Below are 15179 nucleotides of genomic sequence, written 5' to 3' on the forward strand. Positions count from 1 at the left end.
GAAATAACGTCACGCACACCACTAAACATGATCAGCTGTCAAAAAGCGTCGGCTTTGCGAAATAAAAAGAAAAAAAAGTTAAATGAAGCTGTGAAACAAGATCGTGCTCCACTGTGCTGTGTCGAAGGGAGAAGAAAATCGAATGTTTTTCGAGAAAATTCATGTTCCACAAGTGTACAGAACGACATTGTGAATGATTAGATAAGTTTTATGTGTGCATGTTGCCGGCAAGAACGACTGCAATCGTTGTAAAGTTTTGGCTTTCTGTGCTTGAGACATTTGTAGTCTCCTCTTGTTAGGTTTTTGTTGTGTTAGTGGGTTCGTGGTTTGAAAATTACGTGTATTGTGCCTGTGTGTGCGTGTGTTTATTGTGCGTACGGAAGAAGACGCGTTTGGCGGGATCCAGAAAGGTGCTTTCGACACGAGATCTACAAACGGAAGCTTTTACCATCTGCAATCAAGGGGTGCTTCTAGGCAGGTTCATCTCCACGGCAACCGAGATCATGTCGCTGCGCGGATTCAGAAAGCCTGCACAGAACGGGAATGCCGATGGGAATGAAGCTGGAGGTAAGCAGGGGATGGTCAGATAATTGATGCAGTCAAACAAACGATCTGTTTATGCTTTGGCGAAGGATACACACCTTAGTATGCAAGCCGAGAGCGTCATGGAAGTTTAATCAGCCGGCTCCTATTTTGGATGTATTATGCCGATGTATTAGCTCCGCAGCACAAAAATGTTTCTGTTTGTTTTGATAAATGAAAGCAGTTTTAGTCGAATGTTTTGCTGTCACTTACCCGGCCATACCCGACCCAAAATTAGCACTGTTTTACAAATTATTTACATATTTGCTACGAATAAATATGGCTCACAATATGGCTTTATTCATTACAGATGGAAAGCTTTCCCTCATCCCGGGAAGAAAGCGCATTCAGATGATGGGAGATAGTGATAGCGAGAGTGATGCATCAACTACCCCCATTAAACCAGTACCGATCCCGGTTGTTGGTGCTGTAAAAGAGAATGGTGCTACCAAGTCACCAGCAGCACTTACGATTAAGGAAAAGGAGCTGCGACTTCAAAAGGTAAGGCAGGCCTGCATGGATGTCGATGCAATGCTGCTACAATCCTCGTTGGTATCCAATGAGTGGGATGTTGACAAAGCGATAGAAGAACTGAAAAAGACTGCCGTCAAACGAAAAATCATCGTGAGCCCATCGCCCGTAAAGCCGGCGACCGCCGAAACGGCGACTAATGGGAAGGAAAAAAATCAGCAACAAGCGAAGAAGAGACGTGTGCAGGAACCGAACAGGAGCGATGACGAAAGCGACGTAGACTCGGACCGTCCTGCCGAGCAGGTGTTCGACAGCGATGAAGACAGTGATGGTCACGGAGGAAGCTACAGCCATGGGAAGCTGTCAAATGAGCGCAAAAATGTACTCGAATTCCTTAACACTGCCGGGCTGAACGAGATGATTTGTGTGAAAACATTGTCAATGAAAAAGATCGAACTGTTGCTAGAACAGCGTCCTTTCAAGGATTGGTCGAATTTGGTGGACAAGCTGAAATCTCACCGATCGCTTCAAACGGATATATTGAACTACACACAGGAGTATTTGACGCGACGTAAAAACATAGCGGCAATGATGAGCAAATGTAAAAAAATCACCAAAAAGCTTGAAGAGGCAATAGCGTCCGGCAGCGGCACGTTGGTGGAGCAGCCGGGAAACATAGCGGATGGATTCAAGTTAGCCGAGTATCAACTGGTTGGCTTGAACTGGCTCACGATCATGTACCGGCACAAAATGAACGCCATCCTGGCGGACGAGATGGGTCTCGGAAAGACGATCCAGATCATTGCGTTCCTCGCCTGGTTGAAGGAAAACAATCACCAGGAACGACCGAACCTGGTAGTGGTACCATCTTCCACGATGGACAACTGGGAGCAGGAGCTGGTCAAGTGGTGTCCCGAGCTAGTGATACTGAAGTACTATGGAAGCCAAGCCGAGCGACGCATGATACGAGTGGATTGGGCCAAGAATGGTATCAACGAGGTAGACGTCGTGCTAACCACGTATCACATGATGGGTGCCTCTGGCGAGGAGAAAAAAATGTGGCGCGTAACGCAGTTCGACTATGTGGTGTTCGACGAAGCACACATGCTGAAGAACGTTCACTCCCAGCGATACCAGAACCTGATACGTATCAATGCAAAGTATCGCATTTTGTTGACGGGCACTCCGCTGCAGAACAACTTGCTCGAGCTGATGTCGCTGCTATGTTTCGTGATGCCCAAGCTAATTGGCAGCAAGGTGGAGGATATCAAAACACTATTCCAGGGCAAAGTGGTACGGGTGAAGGAAAATATGTTTTTATTTGGAAATTATGTTAAGAGCAAATTTTTACCCCTTTCAGAAAACAAACAAAGGAGAAGGGGAGGAGGAACTGTCCTCGTTTGAGAAAAATCAAATTGATCGGGCAAAGTTAATTATGAAACCGTTTGTTCTTCGCCGTCTCAAAAAGGATGTGCTCGCGTTCTTGCCTCCCAAAAAGGAAGTTGTTGTAAGTGGTTGTTTTGAATAAGATTTACTTCTATTATGTCCTTTCTTTTACTTCTGTCTTTCGATCATCGATGTTGTGTTCATTTTCTTGTGATTAATTGTGCATAAATTGTATAAACATTACAGCTGAAAACCTCGATGATCGATTCACAGCAAGAAAAATATAATGAAATCGTCAACGAATACCAGAATGCAACAGGAAAAGTGAAGGATTATACCGAAATTAGCGGAATGTCCATCATGATGGATTTAAGGAAGCTTGCCAACCATCCTCTGCTGTTGAGGTAAGTGTTGAAAAGAGGTATTTTGAAATTTAAAAGCTATGTTCACCATCGATTCTTTTTACGCGCAGATACTACTATTCTGATGACGATGTACGCAATATTGCAAGAAAATTGGCAACTGATCCAGATTATAAAGGCACCAAAGAGGATGATATTTTCTATGACATTGCGTACCTGTCCGACTTTAAGCTGTACGAAATGAGAGATAAATATACGGTGAGTTGCGAAGCATTCCAGTGCCTTACTTATCGGAAAACAATTTTCTATACAAACATACAATTAAAACTCATTTTTGCCCCTTTTAGACATTGTACGATTTGCAGCTGCCAGAAAAGTTGATCACTTCTTCGGGTAAATTCCGACAGTTGGATGAGTTGCTGCCGAAGATGAAGGAAGAAGGGCATCGCGTACTGATCTTTAGCCAGTTTACCATGATGCTGGATATTATGGAACGATACCTAAAAATTCGTAAACATGGTTTCCTGAGGCTAGACGGTTCGACCGCCGTAACTGAGCGGCAGGAGCTGATCGATCAGTACACGCAAGATCCAGATCTTTTCATATTTCTGCTGTCCACCAAGGCGGGCGGATTAGGCATTAATTTGACCGCAGCGGACACCGTAATCATCCATGACATTGACTTCAACCCGTACAACGACAAGCAGGCAGAGGATCGGGCCCATCGAATGGGTCAAAAGAAACCCGTTACGATTTATAAGCTGATATCGGAAGGAACGATCGAGGAAGGCATGCTAATGATTGCACAGCAGAAGCTGCAGCTGGAGAAGGATGTCACGGAGCAGGACGGTAAGTGGGGCCTACCAAGGGCAGGGTGGAAGGTGTTTGCAATATATTTCCTCATTTAATCAACGTTTCCTCTTCTGACGCTTCGATCTCGCTTATAAAGGCAAAAACCCAATGGATGATCACAAATGCATGGTTGGCTTGTTGACGATGGCGCTCGGTTTGGACGAAAAGAAGGCCGAAACAATACTGAAGAACGAGTCTCCCATGAAGAAGCCGATGCAGGAAGAGTTTTAATTGCCAGCAGCTAACCGGAAGAAATATACTTACTTGGCATCGGTTTTACGTTAGCGTTACCTGAAATCCCCCGGAGCTGTGCGAAGGGGAAACAAGAACGACATGCGGCTACTAGGGCTGATTGTTAAACGTATCTCTCTTAGAATGAGAGCAAATCGTGTTGCTTGGCTAGATTATTGTGAGAAGCTCTAGCTGGTAGTTCTAGATGGACTTAATTTCTGAAGATTGCACATTTTTTTATTATTATTATTATATTTATACGAGCTACGGCAGATGGAGCCCTGTGAAGCAGAGACATAATGTGTAGTTGATTAATGGAAGCAAATATATTTGTCCACTATTTGTTAAGAAAATGAAAAAGGCGAAATGACTTTCTACGTTTTTTTATTGCAATGTGTACCTTTTGACCAGTGGCCAGTGTTTGGTGCGGGGCTGATTGATGCTGTTGCGACGAGAGTTGAGAAACAAAATGGGCCACGGATCTTATTTACGAGGTGAGTAAACATATCATTCGATTTCAAGGTAAGACATACCTACTGGTAATGCTATTTGAATAGGCTGGCAATGCAAATGCCAGTCAAAGTGTATAACCTTGCGGTGGCTTAATTGGTTCGACTGATGAGGGAAATGAGATGGGCGGATCATAATATTTCGACCTGCTTCGTTAGTCTTTCATAGGCGCTTTAAGTTGTTGATTTGGAGTTTTTAGTCTAGAATGAATGATAGTAACGACCTTCAAAAGCAATGCGGAAATATATTCTTATCTAGGTCTTGTAATTAATTATAATAAAGTACTTTAGCTAGAAGATTTATTGGACGCGTTATGTGTAGCATAACTGGTCGGCTGCTGGTGGACGAGGGAATAAAGGTTTTAAATAGATGGTGCAAACATTATTCTCGACCTGCATTTATTTACTTACGAGATATGCTTGGGAAACTTAATTTATTTTTTTATTATTTATTTTATAAACCTACCATCTCTCACCAAAATCATCTACCATCTTGGGATGAAAAGAACCAACCGCAAAACTGACGGAAGAAAAGCGAAGCAGAACACAAAACTCCCGGGCAGTTATTAATGGGAAATGTTTACGATTTTTCGGTTTTCGCTTTCCTTTTACCCCGCAAACACCGAAATCGTGTTATAGCATCGTGCTGTATATATTATCTCGTCTTCCTTGCACAATCGGCGCAATAAAAACCAAAAAAAGAAAGAAAAAAGCACATACAACCGTTCCCAGAACATCCAACAAATCCAAACGATCCAGCCGTTTGGCTATCCTTTTACAACAGGCAAGCTCAGATTGATCTCACGCGATCTAACCTCGCAAATCGCAGGAAGTGGTTCAACCTCCACGGCGAGCGCGTGGAAAAAGCCTTCGCCCCATAGGAAACGAAGATGCGAAGCGCTGTTGTGTGCTGTTTTGCAATTGCGCCATCGCAGTGACGCCGCCGCTTTGTTCTCTATCTTCTCCGGCTTCTAAGCGATGAAAAACGGACGGACCCATTATTATGTGTATCTTGTCAACTTCCGTTTCGGCGCTGTCCAATTTCTTCAAGAGAGCCCACAAAACAAGTTCAAGATCAACCAGTTGCCTTTTGCTGGTGCTGGTGACCTCTCCGATCTTCCACCGCCATGATCATCATTCCCTACGATCGTCCTCTTCTGGTTCGTTTATAGGTGGAGTATCTCCATTGCCAGAATGGTTCGATCGCGCTGTGTCTATGCGTTGGAGAAGGTGTCATTGACCCAAGATTTGGAGATGTACAAAGACGCCTCACGAGTTGCCTTTGCGCCTCGGACGATTCAAGTGCCAATTCGCATCTTGACGATCGTTCAAATGGCTCCCGAAATGGCCGGTCGAGCGTATTTTAATTGGATGCTCTCGGGGCTTGCGAGGCGCACTCGATGAAGAGTAGCTTTGCATTGAACGGCCTTGAAAATGATGAAGTATTTAGCGATCTTAAAATGCTTGCAAAAAATTACAATTACGTTTTGATAAAACAATCTGCCTCTGTGGATGGCAGGTTTATTATGCTGCTAATTTTATTTTGCATGAAAAAACGCGTATAATCAAGGCACAACAAAATGCTTTGAAATCTACACAACGCTAAATCGATCGCCAATCTCTGTTCTCGATCCAAAAAATCCTCTGCTACTACTGTTGGGTTCCCATCCGCTTGGGATGAGCGTTATTATTGGCGTGTGCCTTTTGCGCACATGTTGGAAGTTCTTCTTCAGCTCACGCGTTCCCATGTCTTTGCCAAAAATCCTGCTGCCAAAGAGTGGTGGCGGCCGCATACGATCGCCAACCGTCGCCCCACCGGTGCCAGCGCAGCCACAGGCACAAGGCGACCGCGCGCGAAGAAGGGAGCCAGATCGGGGCAGCTATAAAGCTAAGCACGAGATGTGTGCCAGGTTTAGTTCATCGAAAGTGACCGTAGCATAAACAGCTGGAGAGCCCATCCAGCGCGCGCTGCATCGCAGGGGGAACGTGTGTATTTTTGTTTGCTACGCGCAGAGTAGGGTTAGTGTCCGAGTGCGTGTGCGTTTGAAAATCATTCAGTAAAAATAGTGGTGCACGTTCGACGTAGTAGTAGTAGCTCGCTAGAAAACTGGTTTGAATAGTTGTTTTCTTTCTTCCTTTCCATCTACAAACCCATAGAGTGCCCCGATAGCCCCCCCTCTGTTTGTGGTCTGAAGTAGTAGTTGATCGAGGAGTGTGATCGTGATCCGTACGCAAAAACCTGCTCCTCTACGGCAAGCGAGAAAACAATACGCAACCTTGCGCCCTTAGCATCTTGCAACGCACAGGTAGGCACACATTAGCCAGTTAGTGAAGCTCGGTTTGACTATGTGAGTGTTGCCCGCCCGCCCAGGAATGCCCCTGAAACTCGACGAAGGGCTTTCCACGTTACACCCATTCCGATCAGATCGGCAAACTTGAACTAATCACCTTGCGAGGTTCTGTTTTGTTCCTTCAACCGTAATCTTATAATGCGCTTTTTTATTTATGTAGTCAATCACCCAGTGTGGGGCTGTTTTGATTGTTTTCTGTTGACCTCAATCAAAAGATATATGCCCGCGATTAGTGCTATCCATTTTTTTTTGTTTGGTTCCCTTCCTTCTCTCCAGCACAACGCTGGAATTGTTTCGCTAGCAGCCAAAGGTTTTAAGAGGTTTTTTTTTTGTGTGGAACCTAGTCAGGGAGTATCAATACAACGAAAGTGTTTGGATGGACGGTGGACACACCTGCTCGAAAGTGGGAGGGTTCGTCGCTTGGTGGCGATGGTGGCTACTGCGAGATGAGCCTTGCGTAATCGTGTCTTGCCGAACGCGCACCGTTCGGATTCGGAGAAATTATGAAATGCTACTCACATTATCAACATGTGTGTGCACGCGTTAATGGTCGAGCCGAGTGTGGGTCATCGAAAGGGAAATCGATCGTGAGCTGGCTCCCGATGGGTGAGGAATGGTAACCGGGGAGCGGGGGGCCTGATGACCTGTTTTGGAAGAAGGAAGAAGGCCGCATCACATCGCGAATGCTTTCAAGGAAGTTTCCAGTGAAAGTGGTGCAGATAGTGGTTATCATGTGATTTTTTTTATCGCTTGTAGTTTCGTTTTTGCAAGTGACGCATTGCTTCATACCTTTCACGAAGATACGGGATTTAATGTGTGTGATAGGAAGATTGATGTAAATATGGATGGATAAGGGTTATTATTTTTATTTTTGTTCTTATTTTGTCTTGCTCATGAAGTTCAGTCATTGGATGGGAGTCCCAAACCTTCCCGTATGATCATCATCTAAAAACAACCTACCATGAACAGGATATTACCTTTTTAAGATAAATATTACCATGTTTTGGTTCGTTGAGCTCGTATAATGTTTAAATGTATTTGTTTGGCACTTTTCTCATTCAGCACCTATAAAAAGCAGGATCGTAAATTCCTCTCTCCTCACTCCCTGTAGCATATGCTCGTGCTTGATTCCTCTTCAGAACTTCAGGCTGGTGTTGTAAAGAAGCAGACAGCAGCAGCGATGTGTTTTTCCTACGCTTGTTATTATTCAAACATAATTTCGCGTGCCGGTGTGCCTGCCCAAACTCGATTAAAAAAACAAAAACAAAAAAAAAAAACATTGACGCCCGTACATACGCACAAAAAGCGTTAGAAACAAAATGTTAGCGTCCGGTTCCGTGGGTCGAAAGAATGGGTGGAAAAGTATGTGGAGAGAACAAAATCAAAAAAAAAATCTGCATACTTAATTAGTCCTCCACGGCTACCCATGGGAAGGCTACCCCGAGAGTGAGATAGAGAGAGAGACTGTTAAAACAAGCATAGCATACCAAGCCGGGAGGAGGGAGTATCATGGTTGGAAGTTCATTAATTACAGTCTACGCCGAGTTGGCACGAGTCGTCAGTGGGCATCTTCTAACGTCCGGCTCGCTCTGTGAGCACGAAGTGATCTTCTCGCGCGGTAAGCGACGAACCGGCTCGAAGAAAACAGTTTTTAAAGCCGTCCGATAAGATTAGCTCGGTTAGCTTCAGATTTGTAGCAGATGAGCGGAGTTCAAGAAGCTTCTGCGTGGCATTTAGTTTCCTGTCTCTCCCTCCCGGCTTCAATGGGGATGGGGATGGATTTCACACGCCAAACGATCGAATACAAGTGGACTTTAATGAATTCCGATTGTGAACTTCACAAGGTCGCTGCCTAACCAACCACACTTTGGTCGCGTTTCGGGCTTCGGAGGCTTCGAATTTGAGTTGCATTTCTGTGCCCAATCGCCCTGCCTCCATGGCTGTATGTGCTTTTCTTTAGGCTGATTGGGTGGAATTTCTTATCGTAACCTTCCCCGTTCATCCGACACCCATTGTCCGATCGCCAAATGGTGAGATCGTTCGTGGGCTTGGTATTGTACGGTGCCGTTTCGTTGCACTAATCTAATCACCCTTTGTATCTAAGGTCACCATCCGACCCTTTTGAACGACGAATGTTAGGGCGATCGTTAGCCAGGTACTACAGCGCCAACGAAAACAAATTTCATTACTTGCTCCACCAATGCAAACGCCACGGTAAACGGCATCTCGGCATCGACCTCGTTTCGATTTCGGTGCTTTGCAATTGCAGCAGCACCAGCACATTGCCCATCTTGGGCGTTCTTCTTGTGCGCGCACACACACACACACAAACGTAATGCACGGTACACAGCAAGGGGTGGGTGAGAGTGGTACGCCACAGTCTGCAAAAACCAAAACAACATAACACTCCATCATCGTACCCCCAGCACTGCGAGCACCCCCGGGGCGCCAGTTCCCAGGCCCATGCTACACGTCACGTTCTGGGCATTTAACTCGCGACGGCCGCGAATAACAAATTGATCAACGCGCGCACCGCGACGTAATTAGCGTGCTGCCCCGTAAATGGCAGGCATCTCACTCGCCCGAGCTGTGTGACGTCGGTAACGGTCCCAGAAGAGGTCTGTGTGTGTGTGGTGCACCGGTGAGATACGGTTTTATAGAGTGAAACAAAATAAACGAGCAAAAAACAACACTTTTTCAGCGAGTGTTTTGCTTCTTCTCTCTGCCGGCAATGCACTGTTACGTGTGTGGTGGGGAGGGAGGACCTCCCTTGCGCTTAGGAACGCGAGCAACGGGGTAGAAAGGAAGATTCACATTCACTGCACCACCGTCGAAAAACAATTTCAATGGGTGGAGCGCGCAAACGGCCAACCGTAATGGAGTGTCTAATTTCGGGTTAATTCTCATATGCCGCTTATGCCACACGATGTGCCGGACCGCGTGCATAATCGACTGCTGCATGCTGTCATCCTAATAAGCAATGTGATGGGGCTGTGTATGTTTTAAAGCTCACCCAAACCCATCACCTAATGAATCCCATTCAACAGCTCGATTCCGACGGCACCCAATGTAATGTAGTCCGGTACGACAAGCGACCAACAGCTGTTGGGGGTAACCTGTTTCCAAAGAGTTCCTTACCCTCTGGTATGCGACATGTACCGAGGTGATGGCATGAAAATAAGTCATCAATTATGGGCCAAGGCCAAAGCGATACGGGAAATTACGTAGCCAGTGGTTTGCGTGGAAGACAACTTGGCTTTGGGGTCGAGATGCTGCGCTTCGTAACATCGAACAGCTTCGAACGGTAGGCAAACAGGCACCGTAGCAGTGAATACTAATCATCACGGACGCTGCCCCGTAGCGAGTACGAATCACGAACAGGTTTCGAATACACCTGAAGAATGTGACCAGTGGCTTTACGGTTTTCGGAGAAGCATATCCAATTTGCATATGCAAGATGTACAGCTGTCTCAGCACTGTCGATTACTATATCAAGTGAGATGCTCCGCTTAAAATGAATCGACTAACTCGATCATTCGATCGACAACTCGAGCTGGCTTTTCAATTTGCTTATCTTGTGAAATATTGCCAATCGCGGTTGTTTCGTTTTCGAACATCACACGTGATCGTGTTGATAGACTATGACGATTAAAAGGTTGCTAATGGGTTTAATAAGGGTGCACACGTTAAATGTGCATTCAAAGACAAATTGCTTCTGATTGTTCGATGAAATCTATTGTAACACATTACTCACGTAATTACCTTATTATTTGCCCTTTTGCAGCCATGAAGCTTTGCCTGCTGATCGCCACAGCCGTGGTCATTGCCACGAGCTATGCCCTTCCCGTGCCCAAGGAAGAAGTTTTTACCGTGTATCCTGTGAACAGTGCGATGGCCCAGGAATCCTCCAACCTGCCTACCGAAGCAAAGCCTGCCGAGCAACAAAGTACACCCGCGGATGGTGCGTTGGCCAAAGATCTTAGCAATGAAAAGAAGGTTGAAGTAACGGAAAAGGTCGATGATACACCAGTAGAGAGTAAGCCGGAAGAAGTGAAAACTGTATCAGAGAAGGTGAGCGAACTGGCTTCTGTAAAGGAAGAAGCTGTAAAGCCGTCTGATCCGGTGGCAGAAGCAAAATCTGCTCCATTGACAGAATCCTCCGATGCAAAGGTTGAAGAAGCTGCTGCTACCGTTGCTCCGAAGGAAGATGATGCATCCACTACTGTGGCAAGCAATGACGAGCTACGACTGGTAGTTTCCGAGTCAGTTGTTGCTACTGAACCGAAAGTTGCTGTACCGGAGACTGTAGCCGAGGAACCTAAATCGGTGGAGGAACTGCCAGCGAAAAGTGTAAGCGATGAAACTGCCGCTAAAGCCGAAGAGCAGGAACCAGCCGGCAAATCTGTCGAGAGTGTTAAAGTGGAGGAAACTAAAGAGGAAAAAAGTGAGCCAAAAGCAGCGGCTGTAGAATCGGAAGTCAAATCAGTAGCGAAGGAAAAGTCGGAAAAGCTCACCGAGGAATCGAAAGCTGAAGTAGCTGCTGAACCGTCCCTAGTTCGTTCTGTCACCGAGGAAAAAGTCATGGCCGATGAGGTTGCCGTAAAAAGTGACGTCGAGCCTACCACAGAAAAGCAAACAGTGGTAGAGAAAGCTCAGGAATCAGTTGCTGCTGCACCTGAAGTTGTGCCCGCATCAGCTGCTAACGAGCCTGTACCCCAAACGGAAGGCGTAGATGAGGTAAAGCCCACCAAAGTTCGTGCTGCTCCAATCGTCGAAGGTCTGAAGGTATCGCAACCTGTTGAGGCAGAACCGGCTACCATCGCTAAGATTCACGTCACCGTTATCCAGGAAGAGGTAATGCTTGATGACAAGAATGCCGCTCAGAAGGAAGCCGTGTCAGCGGACGAGCCAGCAGTGACAGAGGCAGAAGAGAAAAGCACCGAAGCTGCGACTACAACTACTGTTGCCGCCGAGCAGGAAGTGAAAAGCGAGACAAAGGCTTTGGAAACGGTTCCCGAAACGAAGGATGCAGTGAGCAATGATAACCTAAGTGAAGTGAAGAGTGTGGATGCGGTAGTGGAATCCAAGGCAGAAGCTCCTAAAGCCGCTGAGGTTAGCAAGGAAGCAGAAAACAAATCGACACCCGAAGCCGTTGTGATCGTGATGCCAAGCGTAAAGTCCGAAGACGTTACCACGGTCGTTGCAAGCGTTGCTGAGAACACGGATAAGCCCGCCGAAACCGCGGAAGACAAAGCTGTGCCGGAGGTACGCTCTGCCGGTGCTTCGGATGAGCTTCCCGAACCGGCCACGACGGCGAAAGTCGAGGAGCAGCAGGCAAAAGCCGCGGAAGGGAGTTCTCAGCCGGGTGCAAGTGAAAGCTCGGATACCGTTCAAGAAGACGCTCAGGATCAAAGTGACAGTGTCAGTACAACAGTGAGCAGTGTCACGGAGCAGGATACTACTACGGTGAGCCCCGTTACCACCACCGAGCCAGAGTCCGTACCGACGCCGGCGAAGCAGAAGGCCAAGAAGCAAGTTCCGCGTAAGTGTACCCCGTCGCCGTGCCGTAAAGTTGCACAATTTATGTACGCTCATGTTAACGGTGATTTTGTATTTATTTCCCCTTTTTATCAAACAGCGAACCTTAAAGGATACAGCAAGCGTCTGAAGCTGCAGGAAGCGCAACGAAAGCAAAGTACCGACAGCGAGTAAGGTTGCCGTTAGCGGCTACCGCTACTAAATGCAGATAATGCAGCTCAAGGAAGCGTCACACAAGCACGGGGAGTCAATTATGCCGACTCTGGCCGGGTGATGCCCATGCCCATCTAACGTCTTTAGCCTGTAAGATCAACCCGTACGAGATAAGGAATAGTTTAGTAAGGTGACATCATCAGGCCGAATAAAGTATTGTTCGAAATCGTCATACACAACACGTTGCGGGTATTGCTATTGGACTTGGATGCATTGTCGCTTCTGTTGTCATTACATGGTAGTTAATGGGGGGAGCTCTAATATTGCTGCTGTACGTGAAATGCAACGTAATCTCAATCAATGGGCACAATATCACAATTGATATTCAGTGTCGAGAGTTGCGGTTAGTGTTCGGAACTGCTTCGAGCGGAACTATTCCTTTGCATCCCAAGGGATTCACATGTTCTGAATGAGTAAGTAATGTTAATTACAGCAATAGCTATAATTGTTAATTTTTTCAGCTACTTTAATGGGAATTCAATTTTGAAATCACTTGTTGTGTGTGGTATTTTACGAATTTTTCAATTCAAGTTTAGGTATAATTTCAAAATAATAAAAAAGAGCTCATTATTATTAATTTGACGTAAAAGCTTGGTAGTTTTTGATACATATTCGCTTGTTCTTGACTTATTTGATGCACTCCTAATTAACGACAATTATTGTAAAGCTCATTAGGAGCACTATTAGAATGTATTTCATCGAATAGTTTATACCTCCTGCCATTCTGTATATTTGTTTTTTACTGGTTGTCTTATTTACCTGCCTGCTTCAGTAATCATATTGAATCGAGCGTTGCCCACTAAATCTTCACCAGTCTTAGAGCACTAGTAAATGAGTAATCGTCAGCATTCGTTGCGCATTTTGCGCGATAGAGAGAATAAATTAACGATTGCCTATAAAAACGGGCCGCATTTCCTGTCCCTGCGATCAAATCTAGTCGAACGGTTCCACCGATCGGTGGTGGCACGATTCGTTACGCGCTGTGGAAATAGTGAGCTTTAGAAGGTGTTTTTGTGAAGGCGTTGACTTCTGATTGCAAAGCAAGTGAGCAAGTGTACTTGGCATTCCTTAGCAGCTGGTTCGCAAGCATGATCATGACTCGTGCGGTGGAGGTGTTGTTTTTGGTGTTGTGCTGTGCTCTCGTGCCAAGAATTCAATCCGCTCCGCAGCGAAGCATTGACTTTCTGCTGGGTGATGAAGAACTGCAGGCGGTAGTGAAACCGATCGCACGAGATTCACCTTCTACGGCATCTGCACAGGAGCAAACGGAAGCGTATGAAGATGATCAACAGACCGAGGTGCAGGCAACGGTGGATCCGGTAGAGAATGAGCAGCAAACAGAAGAACCACAACCGACCCAATCTGATGCGGAAGATTATACCGATGAGGAACAATTTACAGAAGATCCACAGGATGAGCTGCTTGACCCGATCACAGAAAGCCCTCACGAAGATGAACAAAACACCACAAGTGCTAAAGATTTACCGTCAACAACACCGATCACTACCACGTCCACCACAACGAAGGATACAACAACTCCGGTAACTACGGTAGCCCCTACATCCTCAACAACTGTAGATTCTGTGGAAAATAATTCGTCGGAGGAACAGTTGACGACCAATCCCATCGTTGTGCCTGAAAGTGAAGAACAAACCACAACCGAATCCAACGAGGACTCGAATCAGCTTGCCCAGGATGTGAACGACTTTATTCATGATCTGGCAAATGAAGTGCGATCGAGTGCAAGAGACAAGCAGCAGCGCCCACAGCAACCGAAACCTAGCCCACCTAAGTACTCTACGGTACTGCCCACTACGCTACCGGAACGATACGACTCGAAATCGGTCGAAAGCAATGAAGATGATGATCAGGTGCAGCTGAAAGTGAATCCCAACGACGAGCAGACGACCAACGGCCCTTCACTTACAGAGGATCAGTTCCGTACGCTGTTCGAAAAGTTGCCTTGGATTGGTCAGCAGCGATTCCCAGGTAGGTTACACCCAAGAGTTTACAACTTTTCCTATGATTAGATGAGGTCAGTTACGGAGCATGGTTAAAGAAATTCGTCTGTGCTTTGTTTTCATCTCCGTTAGGCTACGATCAATGGCAACATCAGGGTTTTCCGCAACGCTCCAGCTGGCAGCATCGTGACGATCGTCAACGACACTATCAAAGCCACGGTTCCGACAGCTTCCAAGGTCACGGATTTCACCGCAGCTCTTGGCATTGAAACGTGCGCTCCGCGGCTTTCTATGCTGACCTTACAGAGCACGCGTCGTATCAGTCACCGACAGGGAAATACCCGAAATTTAGCCAAATAGTATGTAACGATAAGAAGAGCAAATGGATTGTTTAGGATGCGACATTCATGTTCAACTGTGATTAAGCGCCACCGATGAGAATAAACTACACAACCATCGATCAAGCGTTAGCTATGGTGAATATCTTGAGAATAAATAAAAAAAAAACTAGTGCACAATACATGTCCGGCGTTTAAGACCATGTGTCATATTTACATATCACGGTCAGGAACCGGTTTTCCTATATGAACCCACCAGAAAGGCATTAGTCATAGGAAGTTGCTGTTATAGCTCTGCTGTACTACGTCGGAAATAGCTCTAGTTTTTTTTTTGAGCCACCTCATATTGATGAATTGTTAATTTCTAGAGCGATCGGGAATGGTA

General features: G+C 46.0%; 3 protein-coding genes across 4 annotated transcripts; all 3 read left to right on the forward strand.

Annotated features, from left to right (window-relative positions):
• The first annotated feature begins 47 nt into the window (after positions 1-47).
• LOC120957912 (SWI/SNF-related matrix-associated actin-dependent regulator of chromatin subfamily A containing DEAD/H box 1 homolog) lies at positions 48-4252 on the forward strand. Its single transcript, XM_040380366.2, has 7 exons — positions 48-567; positions 893-2346; positions 2414-2560; positions 2686-2843; positions 2912-3059; positions 3149-3650; positions 3751-4252. The coding sequence occupies exons 1-7, from the start codon at positions 504-506 to the stop codon at positions 3882-3884; spliced, it is 2607 nt and encodes an 868-aa protein (XP_040236300.2). The 5' UTR covers positions 48-503; the 3' UTR covers positions 3885-4252.
• Positions 4253-6298: 2046 nt separating this feature from the next.
• On the forward strand, positions 6299-12674 carry LOC120957092 (zinc metalloprotease ZmpB-like). 2 transcript variants are annotated; one of them, XM_040379089.2, is made up of 4 exons: positions 6299-6412; positions 6551-6699; positions 10529-12286; positions 12383-12674. In XM_040379089.2, exons 3-4 carry the CDS (start codon positions 10531-10533, stop codon positions 12454-12456), a joined length of 1830 nt encoding a protein of 609 aa, XP_040235023.2. In that variant the 5' UTR covers positions 6299-6412; positions 6551-6699; positions 10529-10530; the 3' UTR covers positions 12457-12674. The 2 variants fall into 2 exon arrangements, with proteins under 2 accessions (XP_040235023.2, XP_040235024.2); XM_040379090.2 differs by lacking the exon at positions 6551-6699.
• A 727-nt stretch (positions 12675-13401) lies between these two features.
• LOC120957093 (putative uncharacterized protein DDB_G0289963) lies at positions 13402-14976 on the forward strand. Its single transcript, XM_040379091.2, has 2 exons — positions 13402-14484; positions 14589-14976. Exons 1-2 carry the CDS (start codon positions 13584-13586, stop codon positions 14723-14725), a joined length of 1038 nt encoding a protein of 345 aa, XP_040235025.2. The 5' UTR covers positions 13402-13583; the 3' UTR covers positions 14726-14976.
• The last annotated feature ends 203 nt before the right edge of the window (positions 14977-15179 follow it).

The sequence above is a fragment of the Anopheles coluzzii genome, chromosome 3 (assembly GCF_943734685.1).
Source record: "Anopheles coluzzii chromosome 3, AcolN3, whole genome shotgun sequence".
NCBI classification, from domain to species: Eukaryota; Metazoa; Arthropoda; class Insecta; order Diptera; family Culicidae; genus Anopheles; species Anopheles coluzzii.

Excerpts from the sequence above, each read along its gene's own strand:
- LOC120957912 (XM_040380366.2), top strand. The coding sequence starts at position 504 with ATGTCGCTGCGCGGATTCAGAAAGCCTGCACAGAACGGGAATGCCGAT. Across the intron at positions 2,844-2,911 it reads AACCATCCTCTGCTGTTGAG|ATACTACTATTCTGATGACG; the intron begins GTAAGTGTTGAA and ends TTTTACGCGCAG. Across the intron at positions 3,060-3,148 it reads AAATGAGAGATAAATATACG|ACATTGTACGATTTGCAGCT; the intron begins GTGAGTTGCGAA and ends TGCCCCTTTTAG.
- LOC120957092 (XM_040379089.2), top strand. The coding sequence starts at position 10,531 with ATGAAGCTTTGCCTGCTGATCGCCACAGCCGTGGTCATTGCCACGAGC. Across the intron at positions 12,287-12,382 it reads GGCCAAGAAGCAAGTTCCGC|CGAACCTTAAAGGATACAGC; the intron begins GTAAGTGTACCC and ends TTTATCAAACAG.
- LOC120957093 (XM_040379091.2), top strand. The coding sequence starts at position 13,584 with ATGATCATGACTCGTGCGGTGGAGGTGTTGTTTTTGGTGTTGTGCTGT. Across the intron at positions 14,485-14,588 it reads TGGTCAGCAGCGATTCCCAG|GCTACGATCAATGGCAACAT; the intron begins GTAGGTTACACC and ends CATCTCCGTTAG.